Below are 22,692 nucleotides of genomic sequence, written 5' to 3'. Positions count from 1 at the left end.
ATATGTAAAAATTAAAAAAAAACGATTAAAAAAAGTCGCCTTGGGTAGGATTCGAGCCTGCCTTACTACGGCTCCAACGTCATAGCAGCGTAAAGTCCTAACGCTTTAACCACGCGGCCACCGAGGACTTGAAAGATTCTATGTAAAATTCTTACTTAAAAGATAATGTTTAGTGAAAGTATAAACATTTATTTAATTCTGTTTTTAGTATTTGTTCTTATAGCGGCAACATAGATAAATTATCTGTGAAAATTTCAACTGTCTAGCTATAACGGTTCATAAGATAGACCTTTTTGTGACAGATGGATGGACGGACGGACGGACGGACGGATAGCGAAGTCCTAGTAATAGGGTTCCCGTTTTTATCCTTTGGGTACGGAACCCTAAAAAGCACATATTTATTTTGTTACTATTTGATACCTACAATTACGTTACATTTAAAAATATAATAATTTATTTTAAATTATAATTTATTTATAACAAATGTATTCTATGGTTTTAACTCTGTTGCTTATTTGGGAAAATATGTTACCTATAAAGATTAAAATACATACATATTTGAACCTCGTTATACGCGATTTTATGTGGAACACATCTACCGCTTAAAGCGAGGTATTATCGTGTTTGAATTGGTTAGATTTTTGGATGAGGTATATAGAATTTGTAGTTTTTTAACCTTGTATAGCTTCTCTTGAGATTTGAATTAACAACTTCTAGTAACAACATTTAGTTGTGACTTTTTAAATAAATCCAGCTTCTGATGCGTAATAAATATTTTTATGGGATCAATGTATGTATTTATTTTTTCATTAAAAATAAAAATTATTGGAGAACCGCAAGTTTGTATTACTTCAACTGTAATTACTGGGGTCGATTACTTAACGAAAGGGGAAAAAATGGGGAAATGGTGACATAAAAGTTTGTTAAAATTCTTTAAGGTTTTTCTATTAATTAGTGGCAAACTTTTCAACAACTGTTAACTTTAAATATATATTTTCCGACTAATGCAATTAAGATAAAGGCGCTCAAATACTCGAAATTTAAAGTACCTACTTAATTACGATATATTGTATCAGTAAATTAGTGTATCTTCCGTAATTCAGTTAATAACTTTAGTGAAAATAATCTAAATGTTTTAATATACATATGTTTAGTGGTAAAACAATACTTTATCTAGGATTTGACCATAAACATAATGTTTTTAGGAGTTTGACCATTACCCAACATCTTATGGAGCCTATATGTACCCGACAGGGGCCGAACGGCCTGCCACTCCTCCTAGTCCTAGTGAACACAGCGCTGACCCTTCACCGTTGCCCATGAATGCTCAGCCTAATACCGGTTACCTTGGTTCTGGGTACGATGAACTTCCTGAACATTATAGGTAAATTTTTACATGAATTAGCCTGTGTTCTTGTTATGTAATAGAATCATTATAGGGTAACGCCATCACCGGGAGGTCCAATAGGAATAGATCCTTACCAGGATGACCCAGCGGTCGTTTATGGTTACGTTTCACCCTCTCCTTATGGGACAGCACCCCTATCACGTCCATATGTAGATAGTTTAAATGGCCCCGTTTCTGTGGCGCCGTCGTTGCGTATGTTTGAAGAGGAAGACCTTCAGAAACATATTAGTAAAATGTCGTTACATGGCCATAATGTTGGCTTGCCTCATGACAGGTATAACTAGTTTTAAATATTTTGGCCTGTTGTATAATATTGTGTTCCTTGTCACAGGGTTCATATTTCTTCACCGGGCAGCGTAGTTGGGGACGAAGATGGTCGAGGTATGCGTTGGAGAGACCCCAACCTACCTGAAGTGATAGGATTTTTAAATAATCCAAATAACGTGATTAAAGCTAATGCGGCAGCTTATTTGCAACACTTATGTTACATGCATGATCCAAATAAACAGAAAACCAGAGCATTGGGTAAGATAATTAATTGATACAGTATAAATGATCTAAATCAGAAGTGCTCAAACTAGGATTTTCTTAATACCAACATAGATCTACGAATATCAAATAGCTGACATTAAGTGCTAACGAGGTTTTATTTTTTCTAGGTGGCATACCTCCATTAGTGAAACTTTTGAGTCATGAAAATGCCGAGGTTTATAGGAACGCGTGTGGTGCTTTGAGGAACTTGTCATTTGGACGGCAAAATGATGAAAATAAACGCGCTATTAAAATTGCTGGTGGAATTCCAGATTTAATAAATCTCTTAAGGCGATCTAGCGAGGCGGAAATAAAAGAATTGGTGACCGGCGTGATTTGGAATTTATCTTCTTGTGAAGATTTAAAAAGGAGCATTATAGATGATGGCGTATTGACCATTGTTACCTTTATTATTATTCCGCATTCTGGGTGGGACCACCAAGGCAACCACGGAGAAACCTGTTGGTCTACAGTATTTAGAAATGCTTCGGGCGTCCTGAGAAATGTCAGTTCTGCCGGTGAATACGCTAGAAAAAAATTAAGAGAGTGTGAGGGCTTGGTAGACTCGTTATTGTTTGTTGTGCGCTGTGCCATAGAAAAATCCAACATAGGTAATAAAATTGTTGAAAACTGCGTTTGTATTTTGCGGAATCTGTCATACAGATGTCAGGAAGTGGAGGATCCTAATTACGATAAAAATCCTTTACCCACGCAAAGCAGAGTAGCGGCTAGTAATTCAAAAGGGGAAAACTTGGGCTGTTTTGGCGGCAGCAAAAAGAAAAAAGATGGCAACTCGTCAGAAAGTAAAGATAACAATTTCACTTCGTCGAATTCGACGGGTACCACAAGTGCAGCTTCTAGAGGCGAACCCGTTCGAGGAATGGAACTTCTTTGGCAGCCTGACGTCGTTCAATCCTATCTCGCTCTTCTGCAGAGCTGTTCAAATCCAGAAACGCTGGAAGCAGCTGCAGGAGCTCTTCAAAATTTGGCAGCTTGTTACTGGCAGCCTAGTATAGAAATTCGAGCGGCAGTTCGAAAAGAAAAAGGCCTACCTATTTTGGTGGAGTTATTGAGAATGGAGGTAGATAGGGTAGTATGCGCGGTGGCTACGGCTCTGAGAAATTTAGCCATCGATCAGCGCAATAAGGAACTCATCGGAAAGTACGCGATGCGGGATCTCGTCCAAAAATTGCCTTCAGGGACTCCACAGCATGATCAGGGAACTTCTGATGATACTATTGCAGCTGTTTTAGCTACTTTAAACGAGGTAAGATATTATAATTCATTCGCAATTCAATTTAAAAATTAGTATTTATATACAAATCAGTTTATAACGTTTTTCGTCGTCTCCTGATTTCCCGTTTACATTGGTCTCTGTATGTCCAGAGGTTTTAGTCTATTCCGCTTGTTTTGATGTTCCCGTTTATTCCTTCTCTCCAACTCCGTCTAGGTGCCCCTCTCTTTCTTTTACCTTGTGGTGTTCAATTGAGGACTTTCTTTGGAATTCTGCTCTCTTCCATTCTTTGCACGTGCCCGTACCACTTAAGTTGTTTCTGTACGTAATTTCTTGATCAAGGCTACCATCGTTAGTTATGTGCATGCCAAGATATTTACATTTTTTGCAGTGTTTTGTCTCCTGCTGGTCTAGGATTAACTTCTGTTGTTCGCCGCCGATATACATACATACATATATTCAGTCTTCTAAAGGTTTACCTCCAGCACCCGCTTGTCGTATTCTTCAATTAGTTTGCGGCCTCGTATATACCAATCCTCGTAGTCTTGAACCAATATTACTTGATCATCAGCAAAACAAAGAGTGTATAGTATCAAATCGTTAGTAGCATCCTCATCTGTTTGCACTTCCTTTTCCACGTTTTCAGGGCTTGCTCCAAATTTATTTTAAACAGTGACGGAGACAGACAACAGCCCAGTTTAATACCTTTGTTTATTTGATAACAGCCTTAATTATGGTTATACTCTCATTGGTTTTCTCGAGAGATTCCCACAATTTAGGCTGAGGTCTACTATCATATGGTTTCTTGAGGTCTGCGTTGAGGGGATGTGTTTCGTGATTTCTTGCCATCTTTATTAAATTAGTAGTCTCTTTTATAAATTGCAAAAAATCATAATTGACAGGTAATTGACTGATTACCAATTATCTAATTTAGTGTCTTATCTAATTATTAATTTGCCCGGTCAATAACCAAATTCACAACTTTTAATGTGCTTTAAATATATCTTTATACAGGTGATAAAGAAAAATGCCGAATTTTCAAGGTCTCTGTTAGAGGCTACCGGCGTAGAAAGACTGATGACCATAACAAGGCAACGACAAAAATATACCCCTAGGGTACTGAAATTTGCAGGGCAAGTTTTGTTTACTATGTGGCAGCACCAAGAACTTCGCGATGTTTACAAAAAACATGGATGGAAAGAACAAGTACGTGTATTTTTATTAGTATATGCAGAATAAGAAAGGGAACATAATAAATTAAACCAAATATGTTTTTTTTTCAAGGATTTTGTGACAAAAACCGTGGCAGCTCGAAATGCAGGTCCCAATTCGCCAAACAACGCCAATAGTACGCTCAATAGACCAATATCTTCACAGAGTGGTACGCGCTATGAAGACAGAACAATGAAGCGGTCAGCACCGGGTGCTAGAGGTCCTGTTTTTAGAGTAAGCATCGTATTTTTTGTCACCAACTAGAAAACTTTTATATTTAATTAAGAAATAACTTTAATAGTATGATACTTCAAAATTAAATCAAGCGAATTGGAACCTTAATGACAATTTTGACAAAATCTGCTAAAAGTAGAATGAACAAGTATTGCATTCTTTCAGTTTTAACCTTACTATCTCTCTTTCAGGATGACATACCAATGGCAGACATGGCGTATCCAGAGAACGCACCCATAATGGGTCGGTCTTATCCTTCTGGTTCTAACCCACCTCCTGTAAGTCATTAATGAACCTGTTTTGTCACGATACCTTATTTTTCACAGGTTCATGTCAATTTCATTTAAACACCGCGATCGAAATGCTTTAATAAAAGTCATATATAAGTGAATTGGACAAAAAGGAAATAAGCACAGACTTGCTCAATGCCTAGTATTATTAATTATATGACTTGTATGTATCTATTTTTAACATACTTAGTGTGCGAGGGTGTGTAAAAATCCCGTTTTAATTTCCTTTATGCTCTCAAATCGTTTTCACATTCCGCTAGGTGTTTTCAGACATGATATATACACATTACGAGAATTTATATATATAGATACATATAACGTGTATTCAATCTCACACCATGATTTCTTCGTTTATTTATAAATATTAATTCTGTTTTGTATTATAAATAGTATATATAATTCAAATAGTTTACATGTTATTTCTTTTCTATTACATATACTTGTATCGTTGGAGGATTTTATACAAGGCCTATTAATCGCTGAAATTACTGCCTCATTTACAAAAGTAGTTATGTAATGTCATTAGGTATTTTAAGTATATATTATATATAGTGGTATAATAATCTCTTTGAAATGGGACGGTGCAATGATTGGCATTGTTGATTGAAGTTTATTTATTGAATTCAGTCTCTTTCTTACTAATTATTACTAGTTCTCGTAAGATATTAACCAAAGCTAAATACACTTTTAACGTTTAGCCCATTATTTATTTAGTTAATAAATAAATATCTATTGATTTAATGTGTTTTGTTGAGTAATAGCATATTCTCTCATTGTATCTTCCCATGCCATTTTTATTATTTACTTAGATTTTTATACTTATATATTTTGATTTATTTTATCAGTATTGTCCCTTTTGTTGTTGTGATGTGTTTTATACATTGGTTTTTTATTTTTATATTTGTACATTTTTACAATTAGTTGTTTTTACATTTAACATTTTTATTTTATTTATTTTATATGCGTCAAACATACACGTATTTAGTTAAATTCTCGAAGCAAATAGTCTATATAAATCCTTCAAAAAAGGTCGAATATTAGTTTGGTTTGTTATATATTGTAATCGAAGGTGACAAAAAGGTCTTCCTTCAATTTTTTCCCGCTTATATGAAAACTAGACTAGAATTTTAGAACTCTAAGGCAGATAGTTTATCACACGAGCTAGCGATTGGTTCGAACCAGCACAGTTCAACGATCAACGCAGATTGACGAACACCGAAGGCTCAGGGCTGTGCCCCAGGTAAGGCTACATTTACAGAGCACTAGCGCGTGCCGACTCCTGTGCCGTGGCTGCGTTACTAAATATTTGATGCTCTTGGTACCACCAATTATTTAATGTCGATATTTACTATTTTAGTTGCTCTGTATGTATTACATTATCGCGATATACCGCACCGTAGCGAAATTCATTGTATATCAAATCGTACATCAATAACGTTCTGAATTGATATCGGCATTTTATAATAAGGGATAATTTGAGAAGTGAAATTATTTTTAAGTAGTTGAAAAAATATGTTGTGTTACTTTCATTGTTACATGATACATGAGCTTCATATTTCAAGGTAGCTTTTATGGGAGTTAGGTTAGGTCTTGCGGTTGTTTAGCTGATTCCACGTGCCAGCACTAGAGTCTGCGCGCGCAGTGATCGTAAATGGGCCCTTAGGCTTGACGGCAGTTGCCCAGGGCCTTTGGTTTAGCGCGCTCAAAAACAAGAAGGCCCTGGCCAGCTTCTATCATGGCTTGGGTCAGGGTAGATAGTAGGATTGTTTTACTTTACATTTTTAGTATAAAAATGCGGATTTTAAGTGTTAGCTAAATTTCTGTAGAACATTTTTCACTCTATCACATAAAGTCCGCATCATATGAGAATGAATAGTTTCATAATTATATTTTTTTTTCGTGAAACATGTTTAAATATTCATATTGTATGATTGCTTAGAAAACAAAATTAATTTCTCATTTAGGATTTTTCGAATTAGCGTTTTCCTTCAAATGTATTTGCTGATACTTTTAGATAAAAATATAAGGCAGGTGCTTAAATTTCTTCATTAAATAAATTGCTTATGTAGAAAAACATGTTGGGGCAAAAGAAGTTTTTAAATTAACAGTTATACACTAGTTTCTTTTTAATTTGTGATTTAATTCAGGGAGAAAAATTCAAGAAAAAATTACAGCAGATGTAGGCATCTAATATAGTCCTCATTTTTTTAATCACCTCCTGAACTTTCTAGCCCTTATTTATTAATATCTTATACAAAAACATATATTATTGGCTACTCTTAAAATAATTCTGAGGTTACAATAAAATGTTTAAATATTTCTTCGGATTTGTGTGAATTGAGATTAAAATTAAATTAGGGTTTATTAATTGCAGTTTTACCCTTAATGACTACACTGAACTTTTCCTTTAACCGCTACTAGAGTGGTCTGTCTACCTCTTTTTAAGTGATATAATTTATAATGTAGACAATGTAGACCGTTTTTTTTACAAACTGGACAGATATACTGTGTTCCTTTTATGTTATACGGACACCTAGAGCAAAGATGTCTCATCTCTATACAGCTGTTGTCTCTCTTCAGCTGTTGTTTCGCATACCTTGGTGTTCTACAATATTCGCCCTGTAGTAAGTTCTCTTGGAATTGTTTGCTTGAGTAATTTCAAAAAAAACATTATTCAATTGAGTTACAACAGCTTTAGCCAGACGTTTAAATAAATCCAGACGTTGCATTTATAAGACATTTTAATAGCTTTGGTCTATAACATATGCATTTATAGTGCTACTATTTGAAAATAATTGTCTTTGCTTCTCAATATAAATTTTGCCGTATGTATTTATGATTCTCTAAAATATACCGAACTTAATTTTATTTATGTTTGTACTAAATTTAGCACATATAATATCAAAAACTATACAATATCTATAAATTGCAGACACTGCAATTGCGCATATTATAGACACCTCTCGAATCTATATTCTATAAATCAGCACTCGGAACGCTAACCAGTTTATTGCTTTTCTAACTTATTCAGCGTTTATTGACGTGAAGCTACATGCATCCTCACCACTGCAATTGCCTGCGTTTGCAACGTAGCTCAAATAGCCAACCATAGATATGTATATCCGCAGAATAGTCTGTAGAATCTGCAGATGCATATTCTATGGATATGCATATCCATGGTTGACTGTTTGGGAGAGGAATACTTTGCGAGGTCCCTGAAAGACCACTCTTTAGCCGTTAAGTGTTAAAGAAAGTCAAGGGTGACATGATGAAGTTCAACTTTGTTTTCGATAAATCTATAGATTGTTTGCTGTAGGCGTTTATTAGTATTTTTTTACTTAGAGATAGCTTTCTAATAAATTGTTATATTATGGTGATTGCATAATGTTATATGTTTCAGCCGGAACCACTTTATGCGCAGGTAAATATGGAGAAAAAGCGCAACAGACAGCCCAGTCTAGGCAACGCCAGTTTAAACCACTTGAGCGATGGGGATCAAGCGCAATCCGGCCAGGGTCAAGCCCCTTCACTTAGCGTGCCTCCTGGAAAGGACTCTTGGGTCTAAAACAATTCTTACAAAGTCAGATCTAAAAATGTTCTTTGTTTTATCTCATTAAATAAGGATGTGTTGTTATGGACCTTTTTTGTCGCGTTTAAGTGGCAAACTAGGGCACGACGATTATTCGAATAGTGGTGCAATTTTAGTTAGATAAATATTTTTCCGGATTTTTATATATATATATATTTTTAGGATATTTTTTATTTTGTAAAATATTATAATGAATGTTTTAAACATGGAGAATGGACATAATTATTTTATTTTTAGGCTTGACGACCATTTGATGGTTCAATGAGAAGTTGTTTTGCCATATGTTATTTTTGTTACTTTGTGAGAGAATATTTTTAGATCGGACTTAAACATTGTTATATATCAATGTTTTTTTTTCGATCGTATGTTGAGATATATAATGCACTGATTCATATTAAATATATATATTTAGTTTATGGTTTACTGTGATTAAGCTTCAAAAAGAATAAAAAGCCTGTATATATTATTTTGGATTAAAGTTCGTTTTTACGATATTTTTTTTATTATACAATTTATTTGGATGGAATGATTTATTATATACTTAAATTATAATCGTATAAACACATAGGTATAGTAAAAAACTGTTCTTTTTTTCCTTTAAATTATATTTTATTTTTATTTAATGACTTTTTATTATTAACATTTAATCAAAATGTCTATTTGAACTATTCAACATTACCATAGTCAATTTTAATATTGTTTATAATGAAATAAACCTATTATAACTTGAACATACTTTTATTGAAGTAGAATTTTTTTCTAACGTTATAAAACTAGTTAAATAAATAAATATAAAATGTATTAAACCATTTCAATTGAGCAAAACGCAAAGTGGCGAAAAATAAGGACAATTATTCTTGTACATAAATATATCTTTAAGAGGTTGTATAAGTAAAGTTACCAAAAATATTCCTACATTAGAATAGCTTCAACTTAATACACTAAAACTTATTTTAAAGCGTAAATTAAGACTTATTTGGTAACAATGTTTAAAATTACTCAGCCGAATAACAGTACATTTCTTTTAAAATATCTGTTATCTCGATAAACCTAACGATTTTTCCTAATAATGATGTCTTAAATAATATGGATTAATAGATTAATTTAATGAATCGGAAAAAAAATAACTCAAAACGTAGATTTCATAAATTTTTCTAATATGTATAACTAAACCTGTAAAAACTCAACTATATAGCAATGAAAACGATGGTACAGCAAGCGAAAAAAAACTTTTTGGTTTGAGGTTTACTATGTCTATAGCTGTTTTTGACAATAAGTGATAATGTTGCTACTTTTAAAACTTTTTAACGTTCTGCGCAAACGTAGTTATATTTTTCTTTTCATAGTTATGCAGTGGTTTTAACATTTAAAAAGAACTTGAGGGAAAGACATAGTAGAGCTCAAATGAAATTTATATTTCCACTCCTACTATGATGTCGTTTTCATTCGATATAACAGTATAAAAGGGAAATTAAGTAAGAAGAAATATTTACATTTAAGGGAGGACAATGAAATACCTATACGAAATATTTTTGGCTTAAAAAGTTTTTAAGGGAAGAAGTACTACGTGTTACTGTAACTAATGATTTGGTTGATCCAACCAATGAAAGACGATACTTTGACGTAGACTCCTGGTACGTCGACTCTCCCACAGCCAAATCCCCAAGACACCAAACCGACCAGTTCAAAAAACCCATCATCTTCGCAGACTAGTGGTCCACCACCATCTCCCTATAAAAGAATTCAATATTTTTGTACTAGAATTCATATTATTTTACTAAAATTCAGATAAAAACAGATTCAAAACCTCTTTATATGTTAAACGTTACGTTTTGGCAACTTTTACTGACAGAAATTATTACCGAATGCTAATGTAATATATTCGAATGCCATAGCAATACCTTTCTTTTATCATGCGGTATATTGTGTGTTAGAATATCGTTTTTTCTATTTTTAAATAAGCTCTAAAACTCACATGTATTATCCACTGAACTTACTTTAGGATAATCTTTTAAATTCGACCAATTTCATATTTATAAATACCTGAAGTTAAGTGTTACGTGTCAAACTTAAAAGATATTTAGAAAGTCGAATTTAAACAATCCTTGTACTTTATTTTTGTACACTGTAAATAGGCTAAACGAATATTCACCAAAACATCTTATGTAATAAACATTTTAGATTGTTTTAATACACAGATTGATTTAGATATATTCTTTAAAAGAAATCTTGGTTTATTGAATTAAGACGGTAAGAAGGTAAATATAATGCAGATTTTAATATAACCGTTGATTGAACGAATTATTTCTACAATCAATGATATAACTAAAAATTTTGCCTATTATTTTCAAAAGTAGTTCTACTGACCTGACATGCGTCATTTCCTTCCTCTCCTCCAGCACAAAAGCTTCCTGCAGGAAGGATAAATATTTTCTCTGTGACGGAATTCACTTTTCTAATGCATTCTGAATCGCTCACAATGGGAATTTCGGCCTCTCGTACTTTAAGAGGTATTGGGCCAGCTTCTTTCATATAACCATATCCAGTGACAATACAACGCTGCCCTGCTGACTTATTAACACCCCTGCCTGGTAAACACACCAGACATACGCCTTCCTTGAGTTCTACTGAGCCTTTGAGTTTGAGCAAAGCGACATCGTTGTCCAAAGTTTGACTATTGTGATTGTGGTGAATGTATGTCGTTTCCACTTGGAGTGTTTGAGCTCCTGGACTGCCATACTTTTTGGTTAGGTCGTGATCGCCAACACGCACGTAAATTGTGTCTCCTGATCGGACCATTCTATAAATTATTTTGAGTTAGTCAAAATTTTAAGAGGAAACTTAATATTTTGGTTTACTTTGTTATGCAGTGTGCTGCAGTTATAACCCACTGACTGCCAATTATTGCTCCTCCACAAACGTATTGATTCATTGTATTGATCAGAGCCACTTGCCAGCACCATTCACCTTTTTCACCATCTTCACCCCCAACAACACGACCTCTTCGGGATGTACCCTTAACACCACAGACGTATTTGCTGTACACCTTGCTTTGTTGCGTTGTCATGATCGACTTTGTGATGTCTGTAGCTAACAAAAATTATCGATTTAGAGTTAGTATAACACTAAATAATATTCATTCATTTTATTAGTAACAATATATTTTCGCTTTAGTTACTTACTTGTAGGAAATGTAACAGGTGGTTGCATAGTGTACGATGATCCTGGGTTCGTTGTACTCTCTTTTATCCCTACCTCATCTTTTTGACCTAATACTTCTTTTATTAGGGATTTAGGAGCACAGCATTTCAATCCCGGTTTTTTGCATTTGAATACATCAGTCAATTCTGCATGATCTAAAAAGAAAATTATTTTTATTTTAATATGGTCAGCTCAACTTCAATGGTCAGCTCAGCTTCAACAAGTCAGTATAGTGGGTACTTTGTTCTAATTATTACCATAGGACAGCAGGCACTAAAATAAGTATTTGCTATAAGTTTTTGCACCATGTAAAAATGACTTCGAAACTTTCTTTCTCTGAAGACTACTAAATTTTAAAGTTATTTACCTATTACCTCTAAGTTAATATTTTGATACAAAATAACAATGCTGCATAACCTTGCAATACTTGATACTTTTTACTTTAAATACTTAATATATGCAGGGTGTCCCAGAAATAAGTGCAAGTATTTTAAGGGGTGGTACACCTCGATAAAAGAAACATATTTTCTTTTTGTCGTTTTTCTTAATTATCGAGAGATTAGTTTTTTGACTGAAATTGTAAAATTTGTGAAGTTTTATTTTTTTAAATTAATCATAAATTTTTCTTTGAAAAAATTATGTTAAAACTGTTTCTGACTTCAGAATCTTTGGCACAAAAACATTTCAAATTTATTATTTCAGTCTAATAACTGTCTAGTCAACATGTTTAATTTATGCCATTGATGACATGTATTGATTATTTCGATTGCAAATATCTTGAGAATGGTTACTCATAGCGATTTTTACCTAGAGGGCTTTTTTGCACAGAAAACGACGGAAATGTAATATTTTTGCACACAGAGTAGATGTATACCAGTGCGGACGATTAGATATTTTATTTCAAACCATTTAAAAAATACGTAGGTCCCTCTACATGCAGGAGTCATATTGATATAAAAATTAAATTTCTCATGTCCAAAAACTTCCAGACACCAATGTTCATCCAAATAGGTATCGTTAGTTCAGAAATTATTTGAAAAAATCGAAATAAAAATTGAACTCTCTCCGAAACGAAACATTTTTGGACTCGCATTTCTATGAACCTTTTAAACGCATTTCTACTTTTAATTTATTTTTATCTGGAGAATATGCTGCCGAAGTTTCCGGAATAACAATTCTGACCCTGTAAATGTCAGGTGTAGGGTGTTTTCACTACCTCAGGGGTTCACATCTTGTGAGTACGGGTGTGGCAAGCCCGAGGTGCCCTAGCTGGATGCTCACTTTGCTTCAACTCCTTTTGAGTGAGATCCATTCTATTCTTTTTTTCTCTCTTTTGATCTATCCTGATTAGTACTTGTTTTACGAGTTTTTTTTATTATCCTTATGATCACCAAGGCAAGTGTGAGATGTTCTATATGGATGTTCACTTTGCTATATTTATGTTTTATAATATATATATATTTTTTTCATATTTAAGGTAAGATTACTTATCGAGTAATTTCATAGTGAGACTTTGTTGTGCAAAATATCTCTTATCCTGTTGTAGTTACTTAGAAATCTCTAATGCTCTTCTAACACATATCATATACTTACTGAAGCATGTAACGCTGAAATAAGACACAATGCAAGGGCCCGGACAATCTGGTCGCGGGTCAATTGTAGTTGTTGTAGGTGGAGGTGTATAATGCACTTTTTGCGGTTTGGGTTTCGGAGGGCTAGTACTAATACGGGTATTGTCACAGCAAATAAAACCTCGTCCGCAAGTGGATGTATGTGAGATTAATACTGACGGTTTCGTACAGAAAGCTGTCATTACATCAACTAGACAGTACCCTGGACAAATTGGGCCTGGTTTTCTTGTCGTCGGTTGTGGCGTGGTTGTTCTTCGAGGGGGTTCATCTACAGGTTCATCATCCTATTTAAATGAAATAAATAAGATTAGATTTAATTACATTATCATCAGTCATCTAGTATGAGCAGTCGGAGCAAACACACCTATGAAGATGCTAGCCACTCGTGTTAGTGAAACGTTAGGAAGCAATTCTAACCGACGACGCCACATACGGGTATTTTGATTATTTAAGCGGCCAAAAGTCAATTTTGTAGAACTCATTGCAGAAGGAAATAGAGTAGACCTGACGGAAGCTGAATAGCGGCAGAATAATAGGCAACCCTGTATTCAATGGCCAACATGATAATGGATCAGTAATATCAAGTCACCTTTGATCCTCTTTTACATGTCAAAGTTTAGTTTGAACAGTGTGTACATTAATTATCCAAGATATTCTTAAGCACCTTTAACAGTGTGCAAAATCATTGCATTGGTTTTGCTTTCATTTTAAATAATTCTTTCACATAGCTAAAGGTTTTTGTTATACTTCAGGGTTCGTCCGACATATTTAATAAAGTTCAGTGTCAACTTGAGAGTATATAGAAAATTATTATCACTAGTTTAGCTGCTAATAGCTGCGCAATATTGTGTTATGCAGGTTTTAAATTTGTTTGTGTAAAATGCAACATTAGTAATTCTAGAACAATTTCGATTCGAAGAGTATCTAACTTTGTTTCAGGGTCGTCAAATGCTCGAGTAGTAAGTCGGAGGTACTTGTTTGAAAAAATGCAAGAGCAAGATTTGCCTACTTTTGGCGATAAATTAGAGTATCTTGAAAATAATATTTTGGCATACCAAAATTATTCTGAATACTAAATAAAAGATTTAAAGCACAGATTCTCGTACATCAAGTTACAATTTAAGCAAAGATGGTCTAATGCCCAACGAAATCTTGATAACTTCCTTAAAAAAACTATGCCTGGTTAGAAGGAACGTTTGAACAACCTTTGGTAGCACACCGTTCAGGGCGTCCACCAAAGGACTTTTCTGAATTAAGCGAGAGAAGTCAACGAAGACGAACTGAAGAACTAGGAAGTAGGCAGCACAAATAACACTTCAAACCTCGGGAAAAAGAAGTGCCTCGCAGATGCTTAAAGAGATGATCATTTCACCCAATTGTGCAAAAAAATATAAAACTGCATACACTAAAACTCTACAGGATGAAAAAGACAATAAACTGGCACCTATTTGCGCACTTTCAACGTTTGTTGAGGCTGATCTGACTAGGCGGCAATACGAAATTATTAGAAACACAAATAAAAAATTGTATCCTTGCTATAGTGTACTTCAAAAAGCAAAAAAACAAAAAATCGGATAAAACCACTTTTTTGTTTGTGTTTAAACTAAATATACTTTTGGCCGCCTAAATAATCAAAATACCCGTATGTGCGACGGCCTAATTACCCGAAAAACCAAATTTCTTCAAGATTAGATTTAATTTCATTTTATGTCGAAGTAAATCCGGAGCTTTTTTAATCAGTTTTATTGATATAAAGTTCTATGAATGTCACAGAGCAGTTTTTAAAGGCTTGTTACTTGTAAAAAATGGCTATCCAACAATAAACCCTTGTGTGAAAAAAAAACTTTTTTTTTTGACGTAAAATGTTTGAATTAACGAACATATACATATATTATATAAAAAGTAGATTTTTACAAATCTAACATTTTTTGCATTCTTGTATCACAACTCCATACAATAAATTTTAAAAATGGCAACTTTTTATAATGAACCAGTAAGTTTTTTAATTCTCAAATATAAGTAAATATGTGGCTCATCTAACGCCCTTTCCTCTATTATTTGAAAAAACCTACCTCATAAAATAACCCATCATAAGAAGAAACCAAAATTATTACAGTACGTCTGCTGGATCTGTGTCTATGAAAGGAATGCGGACAAAAAAACATTTAAATAAACAGCAATATATTTTATACGTCGACTTGACGGGTACGTCACCGCAAATCGCTGCCCCCTCTCATTTTATTGGCTACTTGCAAATTTTCCGAATTTTTATTGATGGGACGCGTCGTCTAATTTTTTACAAAAAACATCGAGAGAATATCGTTTCCCCTCTCACGGATATCCCGTAGCTACAGAACGGACAAACGTACTGTATATAATTCTAGACATTTGAAAGCTTTTTTGTCTCTTCATTAGACAACTGTCATGAAGTAAAAGCGGTTAATTTTAAATTTTATTTTAAGTTATGAAGGTCCATCAGAGCATCAATGGTTTAATAGACATCCCTGTGCTAAATAACAGTAATCCTGATAAAAATAAAGAGCTAAAAGGTAAACTATTAAGAAAGAGTTAGATTTAGCTACTTTAAATATTTATTCTTGATCAATTTCTGGTTTAATTTTGGCCTGGGCGACGGGGGGCGGTATACCACCTGAAATTGTAAGAATTTCTGTTGGTTAGGCAAATTTGTTTACAAGTAAAAGCTTCTAATACATAGACATTTTACTAAACATAATTGTTTATATTTGTTTTTCAGTGTGTCATCGAAACTTTATTAGGGCGAGGGCTAAATAACATTGTTTCATGGATAATTTACTACACAATATACCGGGTGCGTCTCAAAAGTGGCTCACCCCTATAACTTTTTTATTTTTTCAGATAAAAAAATCGAGATTTGGTATGTTAGTATATGGACATAAATTAGGATTGATTGACGTATTCATTTGTTTTCGGTCACTTCCTGTTTCACCGGAAATGACTACAACTTTTGATTTTGTAAATGTCACCCTTAGTATTGTGTTACTTTATTCGATAGACAATTGACTCTGAATAGAATGACGTATCATATGTCAACTTTGACATTTTTGAATATGGTTTATTTGAAATTGCAACATGCGATTCATAACGACAATTTGACACGAAATACCAAGTGTGTGGTACCAAATTATTCCTAAAAAAATGCTTTTTTCAAATTTGCTAATGAGTCACCCTTGTTCCATTTGAAAAAATTGAGATATGATTAAAATATGATTTGAGCATCTTTTAACCGGCCAGGGCAAGACACTAAAAACAGTAGACGATCAAATCTATTTTTCCAAGGCTCCTTGATTAAAAATTAGTGTTTTTAACACACATGGAACTCTAGATTGAAATTTAAAATACAATTTTGTTTTAAGCAAAAATGTTAAAAGTTGACACATGGGGTATTCAGAATATCGTTTTCTATCGAATAAAGTAGAAAAATACCGAGGGTGCCGTTTAAAAATCAAAAGTTGTTGTCATTTCCGGTGAAACAGGAAGTGACAGAAAACAATTGAATACGTTAATCAATCCTAATTTATATCATATACTAACATACCAAATCTCAGAAAGACGCACCCGGTATTATGTTATTTAATCTTGCTGTTAATCGATTCGTATAAGTGAATTTTTTCATATGCCTATAGTATTAATAAAGAAAGTAATCTGAAACATGTGGTTAATATTAGTAAAACGCTAATATTAATGCGAAATATTTATTAGTATTTTTACTAACCAGGGATATCCCCTCCAGGGTGAATATTTTTTGGATTTCCGTTATTAGCAAGTTTAACTGTAGTTAAACAGATAAAGTAGAATAAAAATATGTACGGGTACATTTAATGCGGGTATGGATTTACATGCGTTAATATCACAAAACAAATACGGAATAAGTTAGCTCGTTTTCTAGACTAAGTGTTTATATTATCTAGGTCAACGAGGTTTTCAGGCTGAGTTGGGAAATCTCAGGTAATTTTGCAACGAGGAAGGATACTTACAGGCGCTGAAATGCAACATGCTTCGTTATTTGGACAGACCGCATTCGGGTCAATATCATTGCAAGCAAGCAGGGCGAAAAATCCATTCGTACATTCCCCTGGACATTGTTTGGCGAACTGGGGCTTTGTGGTTGTTACTTCATTTACCTTAACCAACGAATATGGCGTTGTCGTTGCTGGTGTTGTAGTTGTTGATGTAGTGGTTGTAGTCTTTGGCGTTGTTCTCGTTTCGATTTTCGTATAGTTGATTTTTGTTTTATTAGGAAATATTATGTCGGTTGATTGATTCTCACCGTAAGATTCGCTGGAGATGCAGCATTTCAAGTTCGGTTTGCACAGGTTTGTTATGTTTAATATCGCCTCGCAGTAATCTGCTACGCGTTCCTCCACACATACACCTTTTTTTTCGGTACATGGACTCTTATTTTCTTCGTTGACGGTTGAATTGGATTGACTGTTTGAAGCTATCTAAAATAGTTTTATTACAGTTCTTATCGACGAAATATATGTGGACACAGGAAAGTTGTTAAGTGGAAGAATATATAGTCAGTTTGCTAGAAAGGCTCTCCTGGGACCACATATACACATGACCAAAATTATTGCATATATCGTTTAAAAATATACGGAAAGGAATTTAAAGAATCTTTTTTTATACATAGCTTTGATCATCTGTAATAAACATTTTTTTGTTAAAATGAATATGGTAAACGATGTTTATCATTCAGACCCAATATTATTACAAATCCTTGCACATTTCGATTTGTGGTCTCTTGGGTTTGAGAAGAAATTTGACCATTGTTTTGGCCTTAAAATGCCTAGAAACATTATTTCACAGTTTAATAGAGTCAGAAAAGTAACACTGTCTCAACTGGGCTACTGGCAACTTGCAACTTGCAATAGCTGAAATTGTAGGAGTTAACCAAAGCGATGTTTCGCGAATATTAAAAAAAATCAGGGAGACAAACGAGGTTACAGACCGGTCTGGAAGAGGTAGAAAGAGAGATACTACTGCTGTGCAAGACCGTTAAAAATCCCTAATTGCACGACGCAATCCCCTGCTTTCTAGTACTGCTATTAAAAATGAATAAGCTCGCCTTGAAGGAGTAAATGTTTCAAGAAAGACCATAGCAAGAAGACTCCATGACAGAGGATTACATTTAAATAGGCCTCTACGTGTTCCGAAGCTTAATTTACAGCACAAAATTACGCGACTACAATGGGCTGAGGAGATGAGAGCAAATGGACTTAATTGGAATTTCGTCATGTTTAGTGATGAAACAAGAATAGGCCTAGTGTCAGACTCGCAACGAACTTTGGTCTGGAGAGCATCTGATGGAAGACGAGCACGCTTGAATGCAGCTCAACCCCGTATCCCGTTTCAAGGGGGAAGCATTATGGTATGGGCAGGTATAATGAACGGAGCTCGAACTCCTCTTGTTTTTATTGATGGCACAATGACAGGTGCCTCATATCTTAGAGACGTTTAAGAACCTATTGTGCGTTCATTTCGAGGAGCAGTGGGGGATGAATTTGTTTACATGAACGATAATGCTCCTCCCCATCGCACCTTAGCGGTTCGCGAATTTTGTGAGGAAGAAGGTATAAGGAAAACTGTGGTGGCTACCGATGTCTCCAGATATGAATGTGATCGAGCATGCTTTCCCCCCGTACCTTAAATGAATTGAAAAACGCGCGAAACATGGGAAACCATTCATCAACATTTTTTGGACAACTTAATTGAGGCTCGAGGAGACAATACAGACTATTAGTTGTGAGAAATAATTAAAATTGTTTTCAATATTTTCTGTTTAAAATGAAATTTGTTTTTGTTGATTTTCACTCATTATGAAATAAAATTATAATAACAGCCTAGTTGCACTTAGATTTTTAATTTTATATTAGTCGTGTAGTAAGCAAATATGTCCAAAATATAAAAAGAAATCATATTAGGTTCATAATAAAATAAAAATATCGTTATATGCAATAATTTTGGCTATGTGTGTAGATAAGATAGAGTATATTTATGCCTTATTGTTTGCTGTAGTTGTACTGGATGTTGTTGTTGTATAAGGCGTGGTGCTCGTAGTGGTTCCACTAGTAGTGCTGCTGCTTGTTGTGGCGATTGTCGTGGTTTCCTGTTTAACTGTGTCATTGGATTCAGATGTCTCGGTTGTGTTAGGTTGTGTAGGTCTTTCCACGCAACATTTCATCGATGAGGATGGGCATTGGACGTCTTCCAACACGTCGTCGCATATCAATGTTGCCAATGCGTGAACGCAAAATCCTGGACAGTCCTTAGATTCCGCGGTGCTTGTTATTGTATCGAAGAGACCTAGAAAATAATTTTAGCTGAACAGACTTAGCTTGTTTACTCTATCAATGTAAATCCAGTTTGATTTCACAATAATTAATATTATTAATTAATTAAATTACAGTAAATTGATCTACCGACATAAAATTCTTTAAATTTGTATCTTGTGTGTTGTTTATACAAGTTGTCTTAGCTCAATAGTTGGTTTACTTATTTTATGTTACAAAGTATTTTTTCGTTATTTGATCAAATACCCTTTACAATTTATTTGTAAGTAAAATGACCACTTGACTAGAAATAGTTCTATTTTTCTTCAAATATATGATCAAATTTGCATCATATTCCCTATAAATGATTTGATTGGGATTGGTGAAATCTGAATGCTTGTATACATGTATGATTAAACTAAGTTCCAGGTGCCAAATCGCTATTACAGGTATGTTAACTATAATGCCATACAGCCGATTATAGAAACCTAATCTATATTTTATCACTATGATGATCTCACATCGACAAAGTTGTATTCGGTTTACATACTTGTTTAAATCAAATATGTGAAATGCAAATTACGAATTAAATAATAATATCGTAAAATAGTATAGCTGTTAAGTCGCGCGAATGAATTTTAAAATCTATCCCATTAATGAGATGTATGGATTAATTGATAACAGTTTGTTCACCTTTAAATATACGGTTAGCTTTTGGAAACTGGGAAATTCTGTAAATTATTTATGAGCAATCTTTGGTTCGGTGTGAATTAAAATTCCAATTATTTAACTGGCCTTCTTTTTGTCTCGATATTACGTACAAAAGACTATTGAAAACGTAAACTAACTTGACATGTCAATTTTAGATTTTTGCTGGTCGATCATGGTAAAAAATATCTAGGGCTCTTCTAGACATATACATGTTTATTTGGTGCAGTCTAATCTGTTTATGCAACTTATATCTATGTTAGAAACTTTTAATAAAAATATACCGACTTTTTATCGTCGTTCTTTTGGGAAAACGCATCTAAACTTTCTTTTGATTTTGAATTTACTATATGTAGTTGCAAACGCGCTAGTAAAAAGTTGGAAACTTTAAGCCATAATATATTATAGGTTTATGTTTCCCTTTTGTTCCAAACAATGCGACATCATTTTTGCGGGAATAAATTTGAAAAGGATTTTTTATACATAATTTTTTCTATTCTATCTATTTGCCAAACATATTTTAATATATTTTTATTTGGTGTTCCAAAGAGACTAAAAAAATTGATTAAAATTGTCTCCAATATTTTAATTATTAAGTTATGTTTCTTCTTTAGCGCCAATGTGTCAATGAATTATCATATCATATCATCCATGATGGTCGATAATATCGGAATATCATCAAAAATAGGTAAATGAAAATATATTAATTTATTATATAATGTTATATAGTAAGATATTTTTAATATTTTTGTCCTGCATTAATTCGAAAATTGATGTATTTTTATAATTTTTGATCTAAAGTTTTAATCTATTATAATAATAAAGATAAATATTAGAAAATAATTATATATAAAACTTAATAAAATACATTTGGTTTAGTATAACTGAAACGGGGAATGCTCTAGTTATTTTTTTTAATCAGCACAGATTTGATAGACATAGAAGAATAAAATGAAATAAATATATTTTTTAGAAAATTGAATATGACTCTATTATATAAGGCCCAAACAATTTGCTTTGTATATGTAATGGGAAACTTCCAATTAATAATTTGATAATAAATCAATTAATAATAATTATAAATATAGTTTAACTAATATTATATTTGTATTTATTAACTGAGTATAATACGATTACACTATTATAATAATTGACGTATTTATTGATGGTGTTATATACCCCCAGGCATGTATATTTTCCTAGAAAATTTACTATATAGTTTTAAATAAAAATATTCTTTACTATCATCAGTTATTTTTATATCTATCAATTATTTTTAATAACCTAATATTTTTGGTATTACCAACGAAATATATTTTCATAATTGAACAATAAATACTAAAACACATTTTAAAACATTTTACAATTTGTCATATTATTTGTCACAAGAAAATTTAAAATATTTTATGAGTGTTAAATTAATTTTTTTTATTGATTTAATTTTATTTTCTTAAAAGAAAAAAAGCTTTTATAAATCGTAACATTTTTATTATTTTAAATTAATTAAATTTATTCATTGACAAATAATAGACTAATTATTTATAATATATAATTTATAAATAAATATATTCTGAACAAAATAATAGATAGTTTGCTCTTTATAGCGTTTTATCAAGCATTGCCGTGTGATTTAATAATTATTAATTTTAATATATTATTGATATTATGAATGAAAAATATTTCTTGAGACTTGAAAACTAATTGTTTAAAACATCTCCTGTAGCGACTTTGAAATGTTTAAAAATTTGGCCTATTTTTGAAAAAAAAACTGAATGTGGGTTAAACGTTATTAGGTTACTCAGATCTGTGTCACGATATGAAATTGTTACAGGAAAAAAATAGCGACTTATTTAAACTAAAATGATTACACCATACTCATTTTATAACAGTACCGTGGGGTACCGTTGTTCGCCAAAACAAGAAAATGAATATGTGCGTTGGTCGCGCGAGATAAGACCCTTGTCATGAGATAAGACCTACCTGAGAGGAAGCTGCTAGCTAGCGAATCGTCTTGTGCACGAATATCGGACAGGAAAACGGATAGGAAAACCAACAGGATGGCGAAGAACCTTGTCCTAGACATCATAGGGTTCCAGACACGACCACTGTCAATACGCACCAAACATTAACTTTGCATTGCTTTGCTGCGGACGCCTCAGGCACTTTCCTTCATTCATGTATGCGCGAAGAGTCACTTCAACACAAATTTACCGTTGCTAATTACCGTGGGTTCTGTTTAGCGATCGGTGTGGTTCGGAACCTACCATATCGATGGTAGTATGTCTTCTGTGCTGACCGCGATAGTTCAAGGTTCCTCGGCCACTATTACTATACCTTCTT

General features: G+C 33.3%; 2 protein-coding genes across 4 annotated transcripts in view; one reads left to right on the top strand and one right to left on the bottom strand.

Annotated features, from left to right (window-relative positions):
* LOC115882515 (catenin delta-2) overlaps window positions 1-10,005 on the top strand; it is a 15,786-nt gene extending 5,781 nt beyond the window's left edge. For 2 of the 3 annotated variants that reach the window (XM_030900611.1, XM_030900612.1), the window contains 8 exons: window positions 1,206-1,384; window positions 1,440-1,682; window positions 1,740-1,933; window positions 2,068-3,206; window positions 4,188-4,379; window positions 4,458-4,619; window positions 4,811-4,897; window positions 8,310-8,605. In XM_030900611.1, the coding sequence (XP_030756471.1) occupies window positions 1,206-1,384; window positions 1,440-1,682; window positions 1,740-1,933; window positions 2,068-3,206; window positions 4,188-4,379; window positions 4,458-4,619; window positions 4,811-4,897; window positions 8,310-8,474 (2,361 nt within the window). In that variant the 3' untranslated portion in view covers window positions 8,475-8,605. Of the gene's footprint in view, window positions 1-1,205; window positions 1,385-1,439; window positions 1,683-1,739; window positions 1,934-2,067; window positions 3,207-4,187; window positions 4,380-4,457; window positions 4,620-4,810; window positions 4,898-8,309 lie in introns of all 3 variants that reach the window. The other variant, XM_030900610.1, reaches the window with a different exon arrangement.
* LOC115882516 (protein masquerade) lies at window positions 9,094-22,692 on the bottom strand. Its single transcript, XM_030900613.1, has 8 exons — window positions 22,333-22,692; window positions 19,374-19,678; window positions 17,347-17,814; window positions 13,293-13,614; window positions 11,681-11,854; window positions 11,357-11,588; window positions 10,866-11,298; window positions 9,094-10,229 (listed from the first exon to the last, which is right to left on the bottom strand). Exons 1-8 carry the CDS (start codon window positions 22,436-22,438, stop codon window positions 10,062-10,064), a joined length of 2,208 nt encoding a protein of 735 aa, XP_030756473.1. The 5' UTR covers window positions 22,439-22,692; the 3' UTR covers window positions 9,094-10,061.

This window comes from Sitophilus oryzae, unplaced genomic scaffold (assembly GCF_002938485.1).
Source record: "Sitophilus oryzae breed Bouriz unplaced genomic scaffold, Soryzae_2.0 scaffold_177_pilon_pilon, whole genome shotgun sequence".
Classification (NCBI taxonomy): domain Eukaryota; kingdom Metazoa; phylum Arthropoda; class Insecta; order Coleoptera; family Curculionidae; genus Sitophilus; species Sitophilus oryzae.
Note: the sequence above shows the minus strand (reverse complement) of the source record. Positions and strands in the feature narration are given on the sequence as shown.

Bases quoted from the DNA above. Each gene is read 5' to 3' on its own strand.
- LOC115882516 (XM_030900613.1), bottom strand. From the start codon at position 22,438: ATGATGTCTAGGACAAGGTTCTTCGCCATCCTGTTGGTTTTCCTATCC. The intron at 19,679-22,332 runs GTAGGTCTTATC...ATTATTTTCTAG, and splicing joins AGCTAGCAGCTTCCTCTCAG to GTCTCTTCGATACAATAACA. The intron at 17,815-19,373 runs GCATAAATATAC...AAACTATTTTAG, and splicing joins CAACTACAGCAAACAATAAG to ATAGCTTCAAACAGTCAATC.